This window comes from Pezoporus wallicus, unplaced genomic scaffold (assembly GCF_028554395.1).
Source record: "Pezoporus wallicus isolate ANWC-B61680 ecotype Strahan unplaced genomic scaffold, APGP_CSIRO_Pwel_v1 contig_3486, whole genome shotgun sequence".
Classification (NCBI taxonomy): Eukaryota; Metazoa; Chordata; class Aves; order Psittaciformes; family Psittacidae; genus Pezoporus; species Pezoporus wallicus.
In genome coordinates, this window is record NW_026642292.1 from 6,776,410 (window position 1) to 6,796,800 (window position 20,391).

At 38.9% G+C, this 20,391-nt stretch overlaps 1 protein-coding gene across 2 annotated transcripts in view; it reads right to left on the reverse strand.

Moving 5' to 3' along the window:
* Positions 1–2,706: 2,706 nt before the first annotated feature.
* The window catches only part of PRORP (protein only RNase P catalytic subunit), a 44,727-nt gene continuing 27,042 nt past the window's right edge, over positions 2,707–20,391 (reverse strand). For both annotated transcript variants that reach the window (XM_057428462.1, XM_057428461.1), the window contains 3 exons: positions 6,462–6,610; positions 4,791–4,986; positions 2,707–3,126 (listed from right to left, as the gene is read on the reverse strand). In XM_057428462.1, coding sequence (XP_057284445.1) covers positions 2,998–3,126; positions 4,791–4,986; positions 6,462–6,610 — 474 coding nt within the window. In that variant the 3' untranslated portion in view covers positions 2,707–2,997. The remainder of the gene's footprint in view (positions 3,127–4,790; positions 4,987–6,461; positions 6,611–20,391) is intronic.

The following is a 20,391-nucleotide window of genomic DNA, read 5'->3' on the forward strand; positions in this document are numbered from 1 at the left end:
TACCCTTACATGTACAAAGCTCTCCCATTCTATAACACTGGAGTTTAATGTCAGATTTTTTTTTTCCACTTGAAAAAAAAAGGGATAGGAAAATGGAAGTAATTATCTAACATTCAGCCTGATTGCCATAAAGTAGCCAAGTGAGAAAATCTGTGTTTACATCCAGAGATTCCATATTTGACTTGTACCAAGGAAAGACTTAATAGTTGCTCAGTACCGTGGACACGATGGAGTGGAAATCATGATACTCTCAGAATATAGCTTCCAGAAGTCTTCTCCATCTACATAGCAATTCCCTCAACTTGCAAAGTATGGGTTTGTTTCAGCACAGCAATCATTTATATTTGGTTTAGTGTTGATCACCTCTGATCCACCACAAGTCGGTGTTGCAGGATCCTGAGGCAGACTGCTCTCACTGACGTTTTTTAACAGTAAACAAGTCTGTGAGCTTGGAGAGGAAGCTGTTCACAGAACAGCTACAGTGCAGCCTGAATCAGTTCAGTCTGCCTCAAGGCTATCTTGCCAGTGAGTCTCCATCTTGATAGCACATGGCAGGCTAAGCTGAGCATTTGTCCTTCTGATTTCTGTTATCAGTGTCATTTGCCATAGTTTTGGGGGTACCAGTTGCTGCAACATTGGAGGACTTGCCTTTCCAGCATTCAGCATGGACCATCAATCTAATAAACTACTAGACAGATATTAAAAATCCTTAGATTTTTACTGTGCTACTGCATACAAAGTAATAGATACCAAGTAGATTCTGTTCTATCTTCTAAATACACTTAAGAATGTGTATTGAGGAAGTATTACTATGTAGAAGGTATTATGGTAATTACAAAGTAATAGATACCAAGCAGATTCTGTTCTATCTTCTAAATACACTAAGAATGTGTATTGAGGAAGTATTACTATGTAGAAGGTACTATGGTAATTCTAAGAATAGTTTTTGAGATGAAGCCCAAATCATCAGTATGAGGCAAGTTGTTCTCGGTCAAAAGGAAGTAGAGGATGCATTTATTCCAATTAGATGTTGATACTATGCATGTCTGTTAGTGACCAGCGTGAGGTAAAAACCAAACTTCAGTGGATGAACATGTCTGGCAATGAAGTAGATAAAATGTCAATTTCTGGTCAGCTAAAGTTGACCTACGGCAGAGTTGCAGGGACCCATGTTCTGCAGCCTGACATTTCAGCCCCCCTCCTACACAGGTACTTGTACAATGGTGCTAGTTCAATGAAACAACACTAGTCTTGACCTAGCCAAACCCAATTTTTCAAGGAGTTTGCATTCAGCAGACCCAGCTCTGAACTGCTTAGGACTGCACAAGCACCAGAGCTAGTACCAAACTGTGACTGTAACATCACTGATTCACATCAGCTTATGCTGTTATGGGGCTTCATATACAGGGTAAGTAACCCTCTTACAGAGCAACAGTTGCTAATTAAGCAGTTCTGTAGAGGAGCAGATGCTTACTTTAACAAAGCAGAATTTGCACTTTCAAGGAGATGTGGCAGTTCTCCAACTTACAGAATTGCAAAACCCATCTTCTGACAAATTAGAATTAAATCAGTTTGATGAGTGAGAGAAGTAGATCCAATCTCTCCGCTTTCCCTGGTGGACTCCAGAAAGCAGATGACTCATAGGAGCTGGCATGTTCTGTCAGAAAAGGGGTCTATGATGAATGCTGCCAAGATGATGAATTTAAAAGCAAGGTTCCAGATTACCTGAAGAGTTAATCAGCTCCTCTACACTTTCTGCACAGTACCTGAAGGATGTGAAAGTATGCAAATCACATCCGCTGGTTTACAGACTGATACCTGGAGTAGAACAAGTGACATGAAAAAAATAGCAGGGAATGTGTTTGAATGCTAAGAGTCCTGAGGAAGCTTGTCATGGGATACTACAAAAGCTCAGAACTGCAAGTACTATACAAAAAGATCTGCGTGGTTCAGCTTAGTTTCAAATAGAGGATTTTTCAGTGTACAAGATAAATGCAACAAACCCATGGTATTTTATCTGAGATTAATGTGTAATCTGTGTTGTTGGGGAAGAAAGGCTTGCATTAAAATGGTAAGCGCAAGAAATGAACACATTTACTATATACTCACTTAGAAATAATGACTTGGAACACTTTTCCTGTAATATATACTTTTTTTCTTGCTTTATAACTTGGGATAGGTTTTACAGAAATCTGTGTTCAAAGTTCAGTTTTATCCTATTGTTGCCTGTAAAAATTTCTAGTTATCATCAATTTGTGTTCCAAAAATTCATGCATTTCCGTAAGCAAACTATTCCAGTGACATGAAATCTATCAGAAGCAGCAAATTTAAGAGTGTGAAAGAGCCACACAATATCCCACTGGTCATTTTCTTGTTCTTCCAATCAAAATCTTAATGTATGTTGCTATAACAAATCTCTTGCATTCTATATGATCAAATGAATTGTAATTAGCATTAGCCCTATTAAGGCTATATGTGTCTGGCAAACAGTATACATATCATCTGGTCCCATTAGTTTTCTTTACTGGTGGCAGACACTGTGTAACACTCGTGCTAGGTCAGCCCCACAGACTTTGAGGTATCTTGCAAGTCCTGCTTAATTTATTTGAAGTACAGAGTTTATGCATTTCAGTGTAGGTGGAAATCTTGAGGGGAAAAAAAAACCAAACCCAACAACAAAACCCAAAACAAAACAAAAAAGTTACATTGCAAGAGGAAAAATCAAGTTTTAATTCAGATCACTTTGAGAAGCCACAGAAATCACCCATAAAGATGGAAATAATGGACGTAATTCATCCCTGCTGGACCGCCACTGATGTTAACAGATTTACTGCAGGCATGATTTTGACAAAATGCAGTTACTGAATTTTTTCTTCAGTTCTAGGCCTCACACATTAATCCCATAATTGTACTGCTGAGCCCTCCTGGTCAGCAACAGTGATCAAAAAAAAAAGAAAAAAAAAGAGGCAGCTTCAGCATGTGCAGTTACATTATTCATCATTTCTGTTGGATGCAGAGCCATTTTCTTGGTACTTGATAGGAATATTTTTCCTCAAAAAAGTCTTTATAGGGGATATGCCATGTATCACCTGTAGTCTGTACCACACAGTCGTAACGTAAAGCAGGCTGTTGAATAAAGACAGAGAAAAGCAGCATTTTTTTAGAGATTACCCAATATATGACTAAAATACCAGTTACAGGTAGTTATCCAGCATTTATTGTATAAATCTCCATAGATTCATCTCCTTAATAACTCTCATTTATTTCCTTAGAACAAACAAATTCTAAATTTTAGTACTGGAGGAAAAACTAAAATATCTTTTAGTATTCTGTGGTCTAGGAGTCATTATAAATGGTTAAAATTCTGTCTTCAATCTCCACCAGATAATAATAATTTCAACATAATGCATTTAATTTCTAGAAATGGCAAAATTGTTTTCCTGTGCAGTTAAATGAAATCATCTGGGAACTAATTCAGGATGTGGCGTTTATAGGCTTGAACTGATAGGATTTAATGACATCTTGTGTTTGTTCTTCCAGTATACCTCTTTAGAGACTGTCTTGCTCTGTGGTGAGGAGGATGTAACACTTTCAAGAGAGTCTAGCTGAACAAATTTAATAACCTATTTTTCTAGTCTATTATGTTACAGGTGTACTGACTCAACTTATATGACACAAATAAAAGAAACATTACCGGTTGTCAGCTTTGGTTCTCAGAACATACTATACTCTATATGTACAGTTTTGGAAGTCTACTTTCCCATGACAAAGTCCAGAATAACGTATCAGACAGCTGTGACTGGGAATGTCAATCATCTAAGTCATTTCTATGGGAATTAAGATAGAAAATTACCAGCCCTTTTGTACAAAAGAAAGGAATGAGGTGCAGCTAAAGCCATGTTAACTCAGGTAACCCTACATTCAGTATTTGGTTCCATAAAAGGAAAGGTATGTATGGCAACACGGAACGAAAGACTCTCATTCTTTTAAGATTGTATCTCTATGGTCTATTTGTAATGATGAATATTATTTTACAGTTTTAACCAGAGCAGCAAGAAAAAGTAATCTGCATAGATGCAATATTCCTTTAAGCAGGCAATAACAATACAGACAGACCAGATAACAAAAAACCTGCATGATATGAAGTAGCACATGATGAATTTTTCCCTAAAAAAATCTTACAGCAGCCTCACTCCTGTTAACATACTGCTCATGGCTCACAAGGATACATGTCTCCTAGACAATACCAGAAGTATTCTGCTATAAGATGATACTATGCTTGGAAGACTGTAATTTCTGACACTGAATACTGACTGTAAACCTGACTGTTCTGGGCTTTCCTTCATGAAACTTCCTATGTATGTTAGGCTGACATTACAGTGGATACTGAAATAACTGTATTTTCCTGCTTCTTTAAAATAAAAGTGAAAGAAATTCAATTAGAATTCTATTAGAATTTCTTTAGCATTAGAAGCACAATATTTTATAATAGTACTACAAAGGAGATATTTCAAAGTTTAAAATAAATGAAAACATACTGGCACTTAGGTTTTACAGAAATAGAAATACACAAACTTGTATTTACATTGTAAACATTACAGCAGCATTTCCTGTCTTTTTGAGAGTTTTCATGCTTGTGGCATGCTTTGTGAACACAGTGAATTTTTGAGCCCATTGGTACAAAACCATTTCTTAGATAATTTCAAGCAGCTTTTTGCTTCCAGAGTTTGCAATTGTGTAGCTTTAATGAATGTGCTCAGTGTGCTTTCTGACTGCAGCAGAAAACTTACCGAAAAATGTATATGCTTTCCTTCTGCAGAAGGGGAAAACGCTATTTGGCATCCACGCTGCCACTTACGGAACAGATGACGTGTCAGGCTGTCGGAAAGGCAGGCCTTGTGATCCCGGAGGAAGTCTCTAGTGACAAACTTGCAATGCTTGCCTGATCGAAGAGTGGCATATAACAAGAAGGCATCATCTTCAGAGCTTAACAAAACGAATGGAAAAGACAGACGTCATTCACAAGGCAGTGAGTGGTTGCAGGAAATGAATCAAATGCTAATCTGATATTTATTCATCAGCAACACTGATGAATATCCCAGCACCATTCCAGTTCCCTGGTAAAATAAAGAACTGCTTACCAAAGGGCACCAGAAGTTAGAGTGCAATAAATACTGACTACGTGCTACACAGAGCATTCTTCCCTCTTAACACAATTTGATAATACAACGGTATAATCTTTTGCCCCAAAACTTAATGCAGTGCTATGTGGAACAGAACTGCTAAAACTCATAAGCATATCCCCAAAGTGTTGCTGGAAGACAATCACCACAACTGATAATAAAGTGTTACGTAGGCAACATCACAGATCTGTGAGTCTTTGTCTTTACATGGGTAAATATACTTCCAAAAAGTACTAAGGTTATTTGAAAAATATATTCAACACTGGCTGCTATTGAACTGAAACAGTTTTAGGGAAAAATTTCTAAAAATACATTGAGAGTGGGCATGAGTTGCCCTATACCTGGAGAAGCTGAGCAGAACTTTGCTTGAAACCATTTTTGATTGCTGTGGATTACTGTAATAGATGAGATTAGTGAGGGTCTCCATCGTGGGGTAACAGTGTCCCCTTTGCTGGTGCACACACAGCAGGAAAAGAAAGCAATGTAATTCAACAGCAAAGAGAACAAGAGCTAGAACTGGAGTCGGGGGGTGTGAAGGAGAACAGATCTGGAACAAGGAGGCAGACACAAAAGACTTGGTCTGGCTGTTGGGATAAGAAATTTGGTTAGAAGTACTGGAAACTAGGATGACAAAAGAAATGGCAAAGACAGGTTAAGGATTAACAGGGCCCAACTCAGAAACTTAGATGAAGCTGAAACTGAAGAAAAACTGAGACTCATAGGAGGAAAGCAGGGCATGGAGAGGGAACACTGGGCTAGATTCAGTCACCTAGTTTAGAGACAAGGACAGCTTGACTGGACAAGAGCAAGGGGTCACGCTTCCTAAATTAGTGAGGCAGAAGGTCTATTTCCATCCACAGAAATAGCCTCCTCTGGGAGAAGCAAGGACGTCAGTGCTCCAGATTCTCCATGCTACTGGACTACCAAGCAATAGTAGCCAAGCACGAACTTCATCTGTTCTTGCAGGGCTTACACAGCTAACCACAACTGTACACTGATGCTATCAGGTATTCTGTAAGTTCAGGCTACTGTTTTTTGGCAGTGGTTGTAATGGTTACAAATCCTAATAAACCATACAGTTTACACGATTCCAAGTGATGACATTCTTCATAATGCAACTTTTAATCGGTATTGGTTTTTGAAGAAAGTATAGTAAGGGATATGATGTTTCTCTTTCACACACAGAGAGCTGGAGATACTGGAAATGGTACTAAAAACTACAGGAAAATCCACATAAATCAGGTGTTGATCTCCATTATGTCATTTTCTTCAACTTACATATTTTCAGCAAAGAAGAAGTGTGCCTTATGCTGCATCTCTTCCATAATCTCTCTTTTCCAATTTGAAGAGTTAATCAGCATGTGTTTGCGGCCCAGCACAAGCAACCGCGTATTCTTTTTTGCCAGGTAGTTGACAGCATTAAAGAGCTGCAGAAAACAAAGCAAAACCACAGATTCTATTAGCCGTAAAAACAGAGTGACAGGAAACAATTTCACATCTGTGTCTCAGTTAGTGGGACTTCTACCATACCCTCATTTCCCACAATTCTTAACTGCAATACGAATGGAGTAGATAACTAATTTAAATCCCTAATGACAAAGAAAAAAACCCAACAAACCATTGTAGGAAGCTGCTCTCAACCACACAGAAAATGCATTGCTATTATAAACTTTTCCCAGCTCTTACAGCTTAAATGACATGAATGAACTCAGGAAGAGTTGTATGGAGATTTCAGAAATTCACAGTCAGCCAAGGGAACTGAATCACATTGGGATTTAGGTAATATCTACTTCTGGAAATGATTCAGCACTGAAACCTTTGTTGGTATGAGAGGAGGACCAAGCTCTAAATCATCCTGCTTTTCCAGCCCCACCTGTTGTCGAAATTGGAGAACTACACGTGATCTGGGCTGCCCTGTGGGGAAGAAGCAAGCAGTAGTGAAAGGGGAAATCTGCGGCCTCAGGATTAAGGGTTTATGAAAGCCACATCCACACCAGCCTCCCACTTATGAACCAACATCCTGAGGTAGCAAATTCGCTGCTGCGCCAGCTTCTCTTCAGAGGGACTTCTCACCAGGCTCAGGGATATGCCTGTTTGGCAATAAATGCTTCTCAGGACCGGAACTTGTGCCTGCAGCATTCCCTCTCTGCTTCACCCAGTTTGGCTGGTATTCAGCTTCCAGGTTATTCCTGTGGACTGTTTACAAAGCAATGACATTTCAGTTCTGCCCAGAAAGAGAGAACTGTTGAGACTGAAGCATCATGTTTGAAGGCCAAGGACAGTGCTCAACCACCAGGGAAAGGCATTTCCTAATTTTTACCTGCATTTGCTGCTATTATTTGTCAATACACAGCCTCCTGATTTTTCTCTAATCCCTCTTCCTACTTTTTCTAGCTACTTCCCTCTCCCCTATTTCCTTTCCTTATAATAACTCCAATTGTCTTTCTCCTTCTCTTGCTCTTTTCTCTCCTTCCCTCCTATTTGTGATTTTGATCATTATTTGATATCATTATCTTTTGTCTCAGGGACTACAAAGAATTGTTCTTCTAGCTCTTCGGTCTAATTTACAATACATTTAGTTTGATGTACCTGCGAGTATCACTGGAGAGGGATGGTCCCACTCAATCCTCTCTCCAGTTGCACATTCCCACTACTTCTGTTGTGTCAATCTACCCATGTTGTGTCACAACTACCCATGAGCTCATTGATCCAACAAAAGAAATATTTTTGCAGGGTTGAGCCTGCAGCCATACAACTGATAGACCTGAGTCAAAGGCGATGACTGATGTTAACATGTTGCTGGAGGCGGTGAGGAGAGGAAACTTGGGACTACTCCTCTCTCCAAAGGACCTGGAGATGGATCAAATTAACTGTGAATCTGGATCTGAGGATTTGAGAACAGGACAGATTTTCTACATTACTTTTAACTGTTGACCTATACGCTGCTGTTGCCAGCATTGACTCTGATGGACTGAAGGCTCTGTTTTCATGGAAACACAGGGTCTCAGTGCTAATGCAAAGTGCAAGAGCCTAACAGTACCTATCAGAATCGACTTCCTGATTCTGGGAGATCGCACTGGACATCAGCTATGCATGCATACACTCTACTTTTTCCTGGTTAAAACAAACAGGACATAATGTGAGCAGGAAAAGGTCAAATGCGCTAATTTCTGCCTATAAAACATCATGTAAAAATAATAACTCCATTGTCTCCAGTGCATGACCTGAATCTTTGGAGATACGTTTCAGAATTCTTACTGGAATACAGAATTGAAAGATACAAGCAAAAGCCACCATTTTTATGTTACTGGAAAGCTTTCAAGGTAACTATATTATGTAATAACATATCTCCTCATCTATGTCACATAATTTATTTGATTATTAAAAGAGGTGGTTATTAAAAATTGAAAAACAACTTCAGTTTTTCAATATTGACATATCTTTTTGTAATGTCTTCTCTGGGCAGGGGATCATCAATTTTACTTGTTTACAGTCAATTTTATTTTCCAGTTCTCATGCACTGGCCCAGTCCTGCAAATAGTTGGGATATCAAAGGAGAATTAAGTTTGTTAAGACGAATTCATTAAATTTAATAAAAGCTAGGAATGTACCTACTGCATCCACACACATTTTCATGTAGAGAAGTCAACCATGAATAACTCAACCCCTTACAAATTCCATATGAAAATACTTTCTCTTTTTGCCTAGTGTTTTGCTACATTAAGGGAAGGTTAGCATGTGAAAAAAAAAACAAAACACAAGCTTGACAGCAAGAGCATCCTAATGGTACAACAGAAGAAACAAGTCCTAAAAGCACACTATGATTCAATTAGAGTTTCAGGAATGTAGCTGCACTAGTGGTATTGCAATGTCAACAATGAATTACCGGGATTTGAACTCCTGGAGTTTACCCCCAATAAAACCCATGGAAACACCTTTTAATGACACTTATGGTTCAACATAAAGGCAGCTGGATTTCCAGATACAGATTGGTCAGCTGGGGCTATTCCCAAGTTTATAAAAAAACCTGACTGGCTTGCATCCAGATCCCTTAAGTCTTTCATTCTGAAGGGTGTAACCAGTGGTACTTCGTCCCTGTTACTCATATGGACTTTCTTCTCCTATGTATCATCAGCGTATGAAGACCTCTAGTATGAAGTGCTTCTGGGAGGTTGGCAGAAATTAGCTACAGTTTTGCAATGGAAAAACTCAAAATAAGCTTAAATCATAGTAAAATTAATGGGAATCACATTAAAAAAATCAGAAACTCCTGCTAGCATACCAGCACACTGTCCCTCCTCTGCTTACCACAGAGATGAACCTTTACTTACACAACTAAAACACAGAAGACAGAAATTATTTTTGCTTTCACAAGATAAACACAATTTTGTTCTGCACACTCCCTGGTCTAATGCAACTTTACTAAAGAGCATTTAACCTCATTTTAGGCTTAACAGGGGTGGTCTAAGGGAGTCACAGAAGTTACATGGGGAGTTTCCTAAGTGTGTCTACTCCCACACCTTCTGGTTCTAAAGAAAGGAAGACATGAGACACACAGTAACACTTGTTTTAGTCATAGAGGAAACTGAACATAATACTGCTAACAAAAACCCAGCAGTCGTGATCTCTCGCTTAAAAAGCACAAGTATTTTATTAATCTGGTATTTCCAAAGGTTTCCTAAAAATTGTCTGCCACTACGCAATGCAAACATGCTATATGCCGTAAGCTCTATGTAGATGCACCCTTTAAATGCTCCACATTATTTAGGCAGCAAACATCATCAGATGCTGAGTTGGATAATCTGTTCAAAACACAATCTGTATAAAACATTAAAAAATACACAACATATACAATATACACACATTCCCTATGCTATTCATGTTCCTGTGAAAGAGGATTACAAAATCAGTGCAAATTTTCCCCCTCTCCCCCCGTTCTGCAAATACAATCCATTTATTGGGCCGTGTTGTCAACTAGATCATGGCACAATCACACACCAGGGCAGGAGCCTCTGGATCAGAGGAGCTGGAATCGAAAAGAGGTGGAGAGGCAGAGCTGTAGGCCAGAGAATGCTTACTCCACAGGATCATGCTGATGTTGAACTCCTCATATAATGCAAAAAGCCCAAGCTTTGCAAATATGAAATAAAGCAACTGAAAATGCTGTAACTGGGAGCATTTTAAAAATCATTAAGTTATACCTTAAAGAACCAGTCTTCAGGTGAGAATAATATTAACAGTTTTCCATCAGAAGGGAACTTTTCTATACAATTTCCTGGAAATTGTTTTGCAGTGACCCCCAGATTCATAATTCTGCAGAATTTAATGGAGATCAAACACTGGGAGAGCAGGGAATCTTATTCACACTGCAAGATTAATCCTCATTCTTTAAATTTCACAATAGCCTTATGAAGTAAATGCGTCATTACATCTCCGTTTTACACAAGTACATAATGGAGCACAAGGAAAACAGATTAATCTACCTCATACAAGGAACTATGAGCAGAGCACAGTACAAACTTCCTAGGGCTTCACTGCCCATCACCTGTTTGGATCACTAGATCATGCTGTGCCAATGTGTCTCAGTTTCAAAGGTTAGTTAGTATGTTATAGGACAGCTTTCTTGAACACTTCTAGCGGCTTCCCACTTGTCAGATGGGAAACCCCTAAACACTGCTGCTGGGAGACACACCATTCAGTGATTCAGCAAAAAGTGGCTCACCTGTATACAGGTATAGCATGATGAAGTAATCACCCCAGAGTTTAAATCAGATTTGTTATTAACAAATCATGTTTGCCATCCTCTAAACATCTGGTTTCACTAACTGCCATTTAAAAGCAAAACATGCCTACAATCAGATTATCTGCTAATAACAGCAACAAACTCCTCTATCATTGTTATTTTCATCCCGCCCAACAATGTAGCTGTGAAATTGTAGAGGAAACCCCAATGCTGACCACAGGTACAGAGCTGCCAGAATTACACTGTCAGGTGGGGCTGAGCATGAGCTCCAAAGGTTAGCCAGGAGTCAATTCCCATCATCACCACATTAATTTGACTTACAGTGTCATCATTTTTAGTTCCCATGTTACATGTTGTAGCCAAAGAAGCTCAAAAAACCCAAGGGTGCTGCTTGCAAGAAGGCTGGCCCTTCTCACTGAGCCTGGTGATTTCACCAAAGCAGATTCAACACCATCATCACAGCACCAAACACAATAGAAACTGCTTCTTACATTCTCTACATTATTACTGATAACACATTGTAAATTAGTCTCAAAGTCTTTTTTACTCAACTGTAGGCACAGCATACACATTTCTTTACCTCCCTAAAGCTTATCTGCCCATGACTAGTAAGGGGCAGCTACTTAGAAGGGAAAGAAAGAAAAAAAGAAGGGAAATGGATGAGTAAGTAACAGTGACTAAGCTTAATCAACCATGTTTACTTTACACTTTTGAGACAGCCAACAGCTAACTCTTGGGAATTATCCCTTACGACACTGGGGATCTCTCAATACTGCAGAAACAACATCTTTGAGAATGTTTGTATCCTGTGTTACTGTAGAACTATTTAGATTGATGAACACACATTATCATGCAACTTCATACATCAATGACAGTAATCATGCAATGTTTAACATGTTTTAACCTGTCGACATTGACCCCACACCTAGAATTGACTTATTCTCTCTTGATGCATTAACTAGAGATATTTCTTAACTCCCTATCACAAAGGCAGATTATTGATTAAAAAGGAAAACTAAACCACAGAAGTGAAGATACCTGAGCTGATTTAATATATATTGAGGATGGTATGGTAGCTTCATTTTGCTCAGATGAGGTGATGCCTAAATATAGCTCTGCTGCTTGTATTCAGAGGCATCCTGAGGATGCTTTTGCAGCCAGCTCCAAACTGACTGTGTACTAAGGCACCTGGTGCTTCTTCACAGCCCAGTGTTCCCAACGACTGGAGGACCTGGCTCAAGTGTAGCACTGAGTAAATGTAGACATCTTACTTCCAGGTCAAAATGGATTATGAGGATACTCCATGGACTGAGCTGATGGACAAGCTAAGGAGTCCTCTTGAATCCTGGAGAGTGGGGAGAGTAAAGCAGAGTAACTGTAAACAGATTTTGATCAAGTACAGGTAGGTTTGGAAAGATTCCTCTTCCTTATCTTCTTTCTTGCAACAAAAATACCAAGATCTTGACAATACATATGGGCATCTTACATGGATTATTTTTTTTATCCAGACCTCTCCAGAGTGCTTACTGGAGATCTGCAAAGTATTAAAGAGTTACCAGTATCAACACTCCACCCCAAGGAGATGAGCTAGGGAAATGTTTCTTGCCATGTTTATACAGGAGTAGAAAAATAAACATGTAAAAGCTCAAAGGACTTGAAGTTTTAAGTATGCATTTCCACATATCAATACTGTCCTTTGTTCTTATCCTCAAGTTCTTTCTGCCTGCACTGCTGTTTCTTCAACAGTATTTTCTTAATGATCACCAACATTGCTTCATTGCAACAAGTACTACATACGTTATCTTATTTTCTTGAGGAAGCAAGTTACATGAAAATGAAAAGGTATGAGGCTTTACTTATTTTTGTATAGGCTTCAGAAGTGAAATGTTACCTATCAGAGCCATTGACTAAATAGAAAAACTGCCCCAGCTGAAGTCACAGCTTCAGAAATCTGCCTTCTCTCACTGTAAAACCACTCTGTGCTATTATATTTCTTGCATTTCTACTATTATTGTTGCAGCTGCATACAACAAGTTAAGGCCGTAAGATAATTTCTTTTATCATTTCTCATTCCAGAAAGAATCACAGAATGGTTTGTGTTGGGAAAGACCTTAAGATCACCTAGTTCCAACACGCCTGCAATGGGCAGGACTGGACCAGGTCGCTCAAGGCCCCCTCCAACCTGGCCTCGAACGCTGCCAGGGATGGGGCATCCACAAAATCTCTGGGCAACCTGTTCCAGTGTCTCACCACCCTCACAGTAAAGAACTTCTTCCTTATGTAAAAAGTTAGCTATTAGAAGGGAACATTTGTGAATTAAATGCAGCAGTGCCAGTCTTAGACTTTCACTGTGTGGGTCAGAAGTTATATTTAAGTACTGAAAATGAAAACGTGAGCAGGATCGTTGGGTGGTGATGGCAGCAATGGTGATGGGATGTTATGAAAATGAATGCACAAGCTTGACTGATCCTTTCCATAGATAGGAAATAACTTGGTGCAGGACTGAAATTGGCTTTGTAAGACTGAAACTGACAGTTTAAAAGATACCAATACTTTAGCTCTCACCACTGACATATGCAGATGTCTGCACGGCATCACTGACCTAAGTCTGATGTTAAGTGTTTTCCCCCCTCTCCAATCTGTGGTTGAAAAAGCCCCAAGTGGTACTTTTATTATTTGAGAAAGGTGCTGCAGCAGCTGGGGAGATCACTGTTACAGAAGGCACAGGCATGATGCTGTTCAAGGCACATTAAACCCATGTTTCTGCAGTGACATCGTGTGTTTTAATAAGAACTTGACAGCTCCAAAAAACTTTCAAATAAAGACTATTTCTATGCTCACAGGTCAACTCGTATCATCCAGGTAGAATGACATGATAACCAAGGAAAGCCATCAGTACATCTTTTGCTTGCAGTTGAAAAAAAAAACACATTAGACTACAACCTGCAGCAAATATTTATAACAGTTTTCACACTGCTTTTCTTCTGTTTCTCATTAGTACTATTTTTCAGGTGCCTGCTATAGATTACTGTTCAGAGATAAAGAAGCTACCTTCAAAAACAATTGTTCCAGTAAGAACAATTTTGCATTTCTTAACACAAATTAATACATTAATAAACACTACTTGAGTAGTGATTGCTCTTTGAAGGTCAGAAAGATGAAAAAATTGCTAAATATGAAAGAGAACACATAAAATGTTCTTCTTCAACAGCACAAAAGTCAGCAGAAGCAAACTAAAGCACAAGGGTCTGAAGTGGAGAAGAAGCTGTGTGGTCAGTTAGGCCCACCTACCCCAGGTAGACCATGCACCAAGGCCTTCAGCAAGGAGGGACCAAGGAAGATTAATACTGGTAAGAGCATAACTGGTATTCATCAGGCTGCAGAAAACTTAGGGGACTTCCATATACAGCAGTACACCTTCCCTGCCAGTCCCATGAGACAGAGGTTCAACTGTCTTATTTGGATCAAGGCTTTACGCCCTGGTAAGCAACAATACTGTTCCTGCAAAACCAGCAAAAATCTGATGCAGACTGTACTTGTATCACGAGTGAATGCAAACTATGGGTCAGCATTATTTTTCTTAACACAATCATGATTGTACATCACTGCAGACTCATGGCATTTTACTACTACTAACACTGCAGGCAGTATCTCAGCCTGGAGATCCTGGGCAGTGAAGGTCTGAAAGCCCCCCACAATAGCTACAATCCACAAGACCTAATTTACTTTGATGCTTTTAACTTAAGTTTATTGATAATGTCCCACAATACTCAATAGCTGGACTCTGGGCAAAACACTCTTTTATTCGAAGAACTCTTCTTTCACTCAGAAGATACATCAATTTGACAAACAGATAATATCGTCAGCTCCTACAAATTAATTATGGATGATATTTGGCATTTAGTTAAAAGGTCCACCTCCTGGGAACAAGCATGTATATGAAAATCTTTGTCTGCTTAGTCATTTTTTGACCCAGTAGTGAAGATAAATAAGCTTGACAATATGAAAATATGAACATCAAAATGGCTTAGACAGCCAAAGCCAAATAAGAACCAACCATCCCCTATTTCATAAAATGATCTATCTTTCTAAAGCAAATTCTGGGCTGTGGACTCAGCACTGCGGTTTCCAGATATCTGTGTATGACTATACTGACCAACATACTGGAGAATTCTTTTGCATCTTTCCCTCCTTTTCCATTTCCATGAAAAGGATGCAGATACCCCCCTAACAACTCTTGGGGCACCTAGGACCAAACAGCAGTGCTTAAGTGCAAGAGAGAGCTATAGTTCCAGGAGTATTTTGTTTAATGAATTTATCAGATAGCTAAGGGTTAAAACACTGTGTTGTGTTATTGGCTATGTTAGCTAGGCTGCCAGAGTGAAAGAGCTTGTGGAAATGAGAGTGCGTGTGATTGAGAAAAAAGAAATCCCTAACCTCTAGCATTATTATTTCTGAAAGCCTGTCTGGGGACATCCGTTCAAAGGAACATCAGAGCTTTTCACTCTGCAAGGCATGAAAGTATGAAGATACATACAAATCAATGAGAACTGAAAAAGCCAAAAGCCTCCAATTCTCTTTTTTAAGCCACTTCATGTAACTATTGAGGCTTAGGGCCATCATACGTAAATGGATTTACAGTGCAATGTTGTACAGATATCAGGTAAATGACCTCAGATGCTGAGAGCAACATAGTGACATTAACATTAGACAAGCCCAGGATAACTACTCCTAATAAGGAGCATGGTAAATCAACAGCATTAAGACTGGTTCAGCTCTATAATTACCTCTTGCAACCCCCTTACTACTCCTTCATTTTGTTTATTCAAATGTGTGGCAACTTCAGGCTGTGGTGGAATTCCAATCAATCAATCAATCAATCAATCAATCAATCAACCAGGTAGTAGTGTAGGTAGTATTCAAGGAATACCTATCTTTCACTGCGCTCTCCTCAAACTTGCACTGAATGTAGAAGCTCAGATTCCAATGAAACACAGCTCTAACGAACACCTGCATCATATTTCTACTACTTTCTTTTTTTCAGCATATAGTGTAAGCACTACCTCGTTTACCTAAACACCACACAATCAGGAAATAAACAAGGAGAGAAGGCATCAGCAAGCTTCATCTTCCCACACTGGTATACCACGTAAGTCAAGAACAACCACACAGAACCAGTGGAGCTGAACAGGCTTTTAACTTCTGTTAGAGAGCTTATGGCACACCATGTACACAGCTTGCTCATGGAGCCATGTCAACACAACTCCTTAAAAGCTCAAGACTCAAAATATTAGAGGCAGAAGAAGTTCTACTGCCAACTCACTGTTTCCTTTTTGGCAGTCACAGAAGCAAGTGGGCAAATGAATTAATGCTGGGTAATGATGAGGACAGGCATAAGCATCACTAATATTTTCTGATTTATGTAAAACAGAAGTTGTCATCATTAGTATGACAGAAACACAGGTCCAGTTTTAACAGTCATTACAGGAAACACTGTGCAAACATGCGACAATGCAGCAGCTGGAAACGGTAGAAATTATTTGGAAATACTAGTAAGAAGTATCAGTTAATACTTCATAAAATTGGTTGGAAAATAGAGTATATTATGTTTATATAATTTTGACAACCTCTTCAGCTTCTGACTCACCTGACTCATTATAACTTCAACACATTTCGAGCTAGAACTATGAAACGAACTATTTGGATCATAAAAGGACTGGTGAATAATAAATCAGTAAGAAACAGCACCACAAGCTAGTATCTCTGTGTGTAAAGGAAAAACCAGCAGATAGTTGTAAAGATTAGTATGAAATATGTAAATGATTTGAAGTAGAGAATTTCTCAGGAAGAAGGTTCCCTAACAATGAGGCAGTAAGCACAATGCCAGAAATTAACATTCAAACTTATTTTATATCTATTTTTGGGACCATATTTAGAAAATAATACTTATAGAGAATATAAATGTTTATTTGATAAATGCATATAAAAAGGAGAACATAAATGACGCTTTTTCAATGACTAATTTTTAAGATCTTGAGGTAGGCATATTTCATGGAGGATGGGGAGTGGAAATTTCTACTGTATTTCAGTTAGGACCATGGCTACTAAGAAGTAAATACATACAGTTTTAAATATTTAGTTCATTATCATTTAGAAAATACAAGCCAGGAGATCTAAAAAGCTGTAAAATCATGTAAGCAACAGGGAAGATCAGGTGGGAAAGCAAATAAGGAAGTGTTTAGAGTTTCCGCAACTAAAAAGGAAATTATCTTGCCTTACAAATGAAGATAGGGATGACCTTACACACAAGATCAACCTCTGTAGCCACTGACCTGCTACATTAGCATGACATGCATATGAGGTGACCCAGCAGATACAAGGCTCATTTTCAGGGAATCCTGCAACTCAGGACTTCCTCTGCAGTTTGTTTCAGCTTGGGTCATCTTACTATGACTTTACTCCTAGAAGCATCCCCCAGATCCCCAGATTTCCCAGAGTTCATTCTATCTGACATAGGAAGAACCCATGTAGATTAGCATTGCCTGTGCCAGAAATCAGCCTATGGGTTGTACTTATTTTTTTCTTCTGAAAATTGGAAGGACAGCAGCAGCAAAAGTAGCCATAGCATGTTTAGTATGTTCTTGGTACTTACATTCTTACTGCGTCACTCCTGTTCCTCATATGGCAACAAGCAACAAAATCATTTACAAGTCCCAGCATGTATGATAATAGCTTAATTACATTTTGCATGGATAGATCAGGTCTGATTGTAACCATTAACAGACATGCTTGCAAGGCTTCTAGGCATTTCACATCTTGTACTATGCCAGACCACATTTCAATTGCACTGGTGGTGGGGAGTTAAGATAGATGATGCCAAAACACTGTTCCCTGATCCTGCTCTCTCTGTTGCTATGCTGTAATTTAAACGCAGCAGAGGCCCACCACACATCATCCATGTAAGACTGCAATGGATTACTGCAGTGGCACACACAGCCTTTATGAGGTGTAGTTGATTTTTTATTTTATTTAAATCTATTTTATATTTAAAGTCTATCATTCCATCTCTGACACTTAAATAAGGAAAAATAGTAAATTTATTAGGAAATTTCATTCTATGACAAATAAGTGAAAACTTCACAGGAAACTTCAGCTTGTTATATTAAATACAGGTAACCTGTAAGACAAATATACTTCAAACTGAGTTGCTCACAGTCAAACAGAAGATGAAGCATGGAATTTTAATTCTGGCGAAACCAGTCTCCTAGATTCAAATAGGAGTTCCTATTTCCATGTTCCAGACAACACAAAACAATCAGTTTATGAGGAAATTTAGATTAAAAGCTGTGAATAATTGTACTTGACCTCCTATCAGTGTAAGATTACAAAAAATAAAATTAACTTTGGTTTTAAACTTCACTGCAGGTTACAGTAATTTTATAGCCTCCATTTAAATATGTTTAATTACCTATATATAAATGTCTTTTTCACTCTTGCTCTACAAAGCAGAATGCGACTAGAGGAAAAAAACAACAAATGCAGGCTAATAGACTGCTGAATCATCAATCAGCATGTCAATATACTGAAATCCCTGGGAATAACCTAATGTTCAAAAAATCTAGGCTTTCATAACTTCATAAATAAATCCAAATGCAGTTTAGGCTCCTTCAGATAACACAGCTTCCAAATACGTTTTCTTTCCTACTTTTACTAAAAACCAGCTTATCAGATGTAAAAGCAAAGTGTGAACCAAAAATTAATTGCTTTTCAAAATATATAAATAATTTCAGAAGTACATGAATGAATGCAGACATTGTTCTGAGGATCTTATCTATATTACCTTTAAGACAGCACTAAACCCCAGCATTTCTCAGGCTCAAATAAAATATTTATTCTTACACAGAACTGGCCTTCACATTTTCTGGCCTGCTTCCCACATCTTGATAGCACTATAGTCTCTCACAGTTATGAAGACCTTTCATACAAGAATCACTTCTAAAGAAGCAGTTCAGTTCCCTAAGATCAGGTTTCCGTTTTGGAGGCCCTGTACACCTCTTACTGCCACACTGATAACAATTCCATGATTAGGTGAATCAGTTGGGCTGCCCAAAGAAAACTCAGCTTGTGGTTTCGAAGGGAGAAGTGAAAGGGCAAGACTGAGACTCATCCAGTTCAGAAGATACCTTCATTTGACTTTATCATCCTGATTTTAGGAGGTCTTCTGTACAACACACAACAAACAACCTGTTGCTACAGTTACCAACTTCACTGGGACATGAATCATCAAGGCATGTTGAAACACGGAAAGTTCAGGTTATAGGATATAACCTGAACCTTCAGATATAAGGAAGAAGTTCTTTACTGTGGGGGTGGTGAGGCACTGGAATGGGTTGCCCAAAGAAGTGGTAAATGATCCATCTCTGGCAGTGTTCAAGGCCAGGTTGGACGGAGTCTTGGGCAACATGGTCTAGGGTGAGGTGGCCCTGCCCATAGTAGGGGGGTTGGAACTAGATGATCTTAAGGTCCTTTATAACCCAAACCATTCTGTGATTCTATGATTCTGCTCTGCTGAATTTCAAGTTTATATTCCTAGAGATTAGAAGAATTCTTGGTATGAAAGATAAGATGCAATTCCCCTCATAAAAAAGGAGCACTTAGGGGCTCCTGTCCTTACCTTTTGATTTGCTGTTGTTGCCAAATACAAAGGTAGAAATAAAAAATACCAGACAGAAACCAATAGAGATAGTCAACTGAATCACATTGAGTTTATTCAGTTTTATAGCCCAAACCAGAGGTTACAAATAGTAATTAAGGGGAGGCAACCCCAGGAAGTGTCTGACTTCAGGAAAAAACAACAGGGAGTTGTCAAAATGCCTGACAGTCAGATTTTTTAACCTGCTTAGTTACTGCAGCTCTGTTCTCCTTACCAGGAAATGCAAAAATCAGACTGGAAACCTATGAAAGGAAACGTAGTAGCTTAGAGTCAACCATTGAGGCATTTAGTCAGGGAATCCTGACAGCTTCCCCACTCCCCTATTTCAGAACGTTGGAGGTTAAAAGTTTTGAGAAAATTTCCCTGCCGTATTCACAGGTAGCCAATCTGACTTTGTATTTCCTTTCTTAAGAAGTCCTATCTACCTTCGACTCTCTCCTCTCAGTGCTGCAGAAGCAGCAAAGGATGCTGGAGCATACCCCTATGGGAAGAGCCAAACTTAGTGGCTAAAGTTATGTAGTCAACATGTGTGTTTCTTTGATGAAAGAATACATGCCAAGCACTTGCAGGAGTACTTCTAGAACACACCATTTGTACTGGTATACAAATCTGAATGTATTACATGACCTTTTATTTTTCTTTTAGCCACAAATGGAAGCTGTCAGGTTTCAGAAGAGAGCAGGCCAGGCCTCTTCCGTAGGTTTCACAGGCAAGTCAGTCTAGTCTCCTTCACCTCCCCTGAGAAGCTTAAC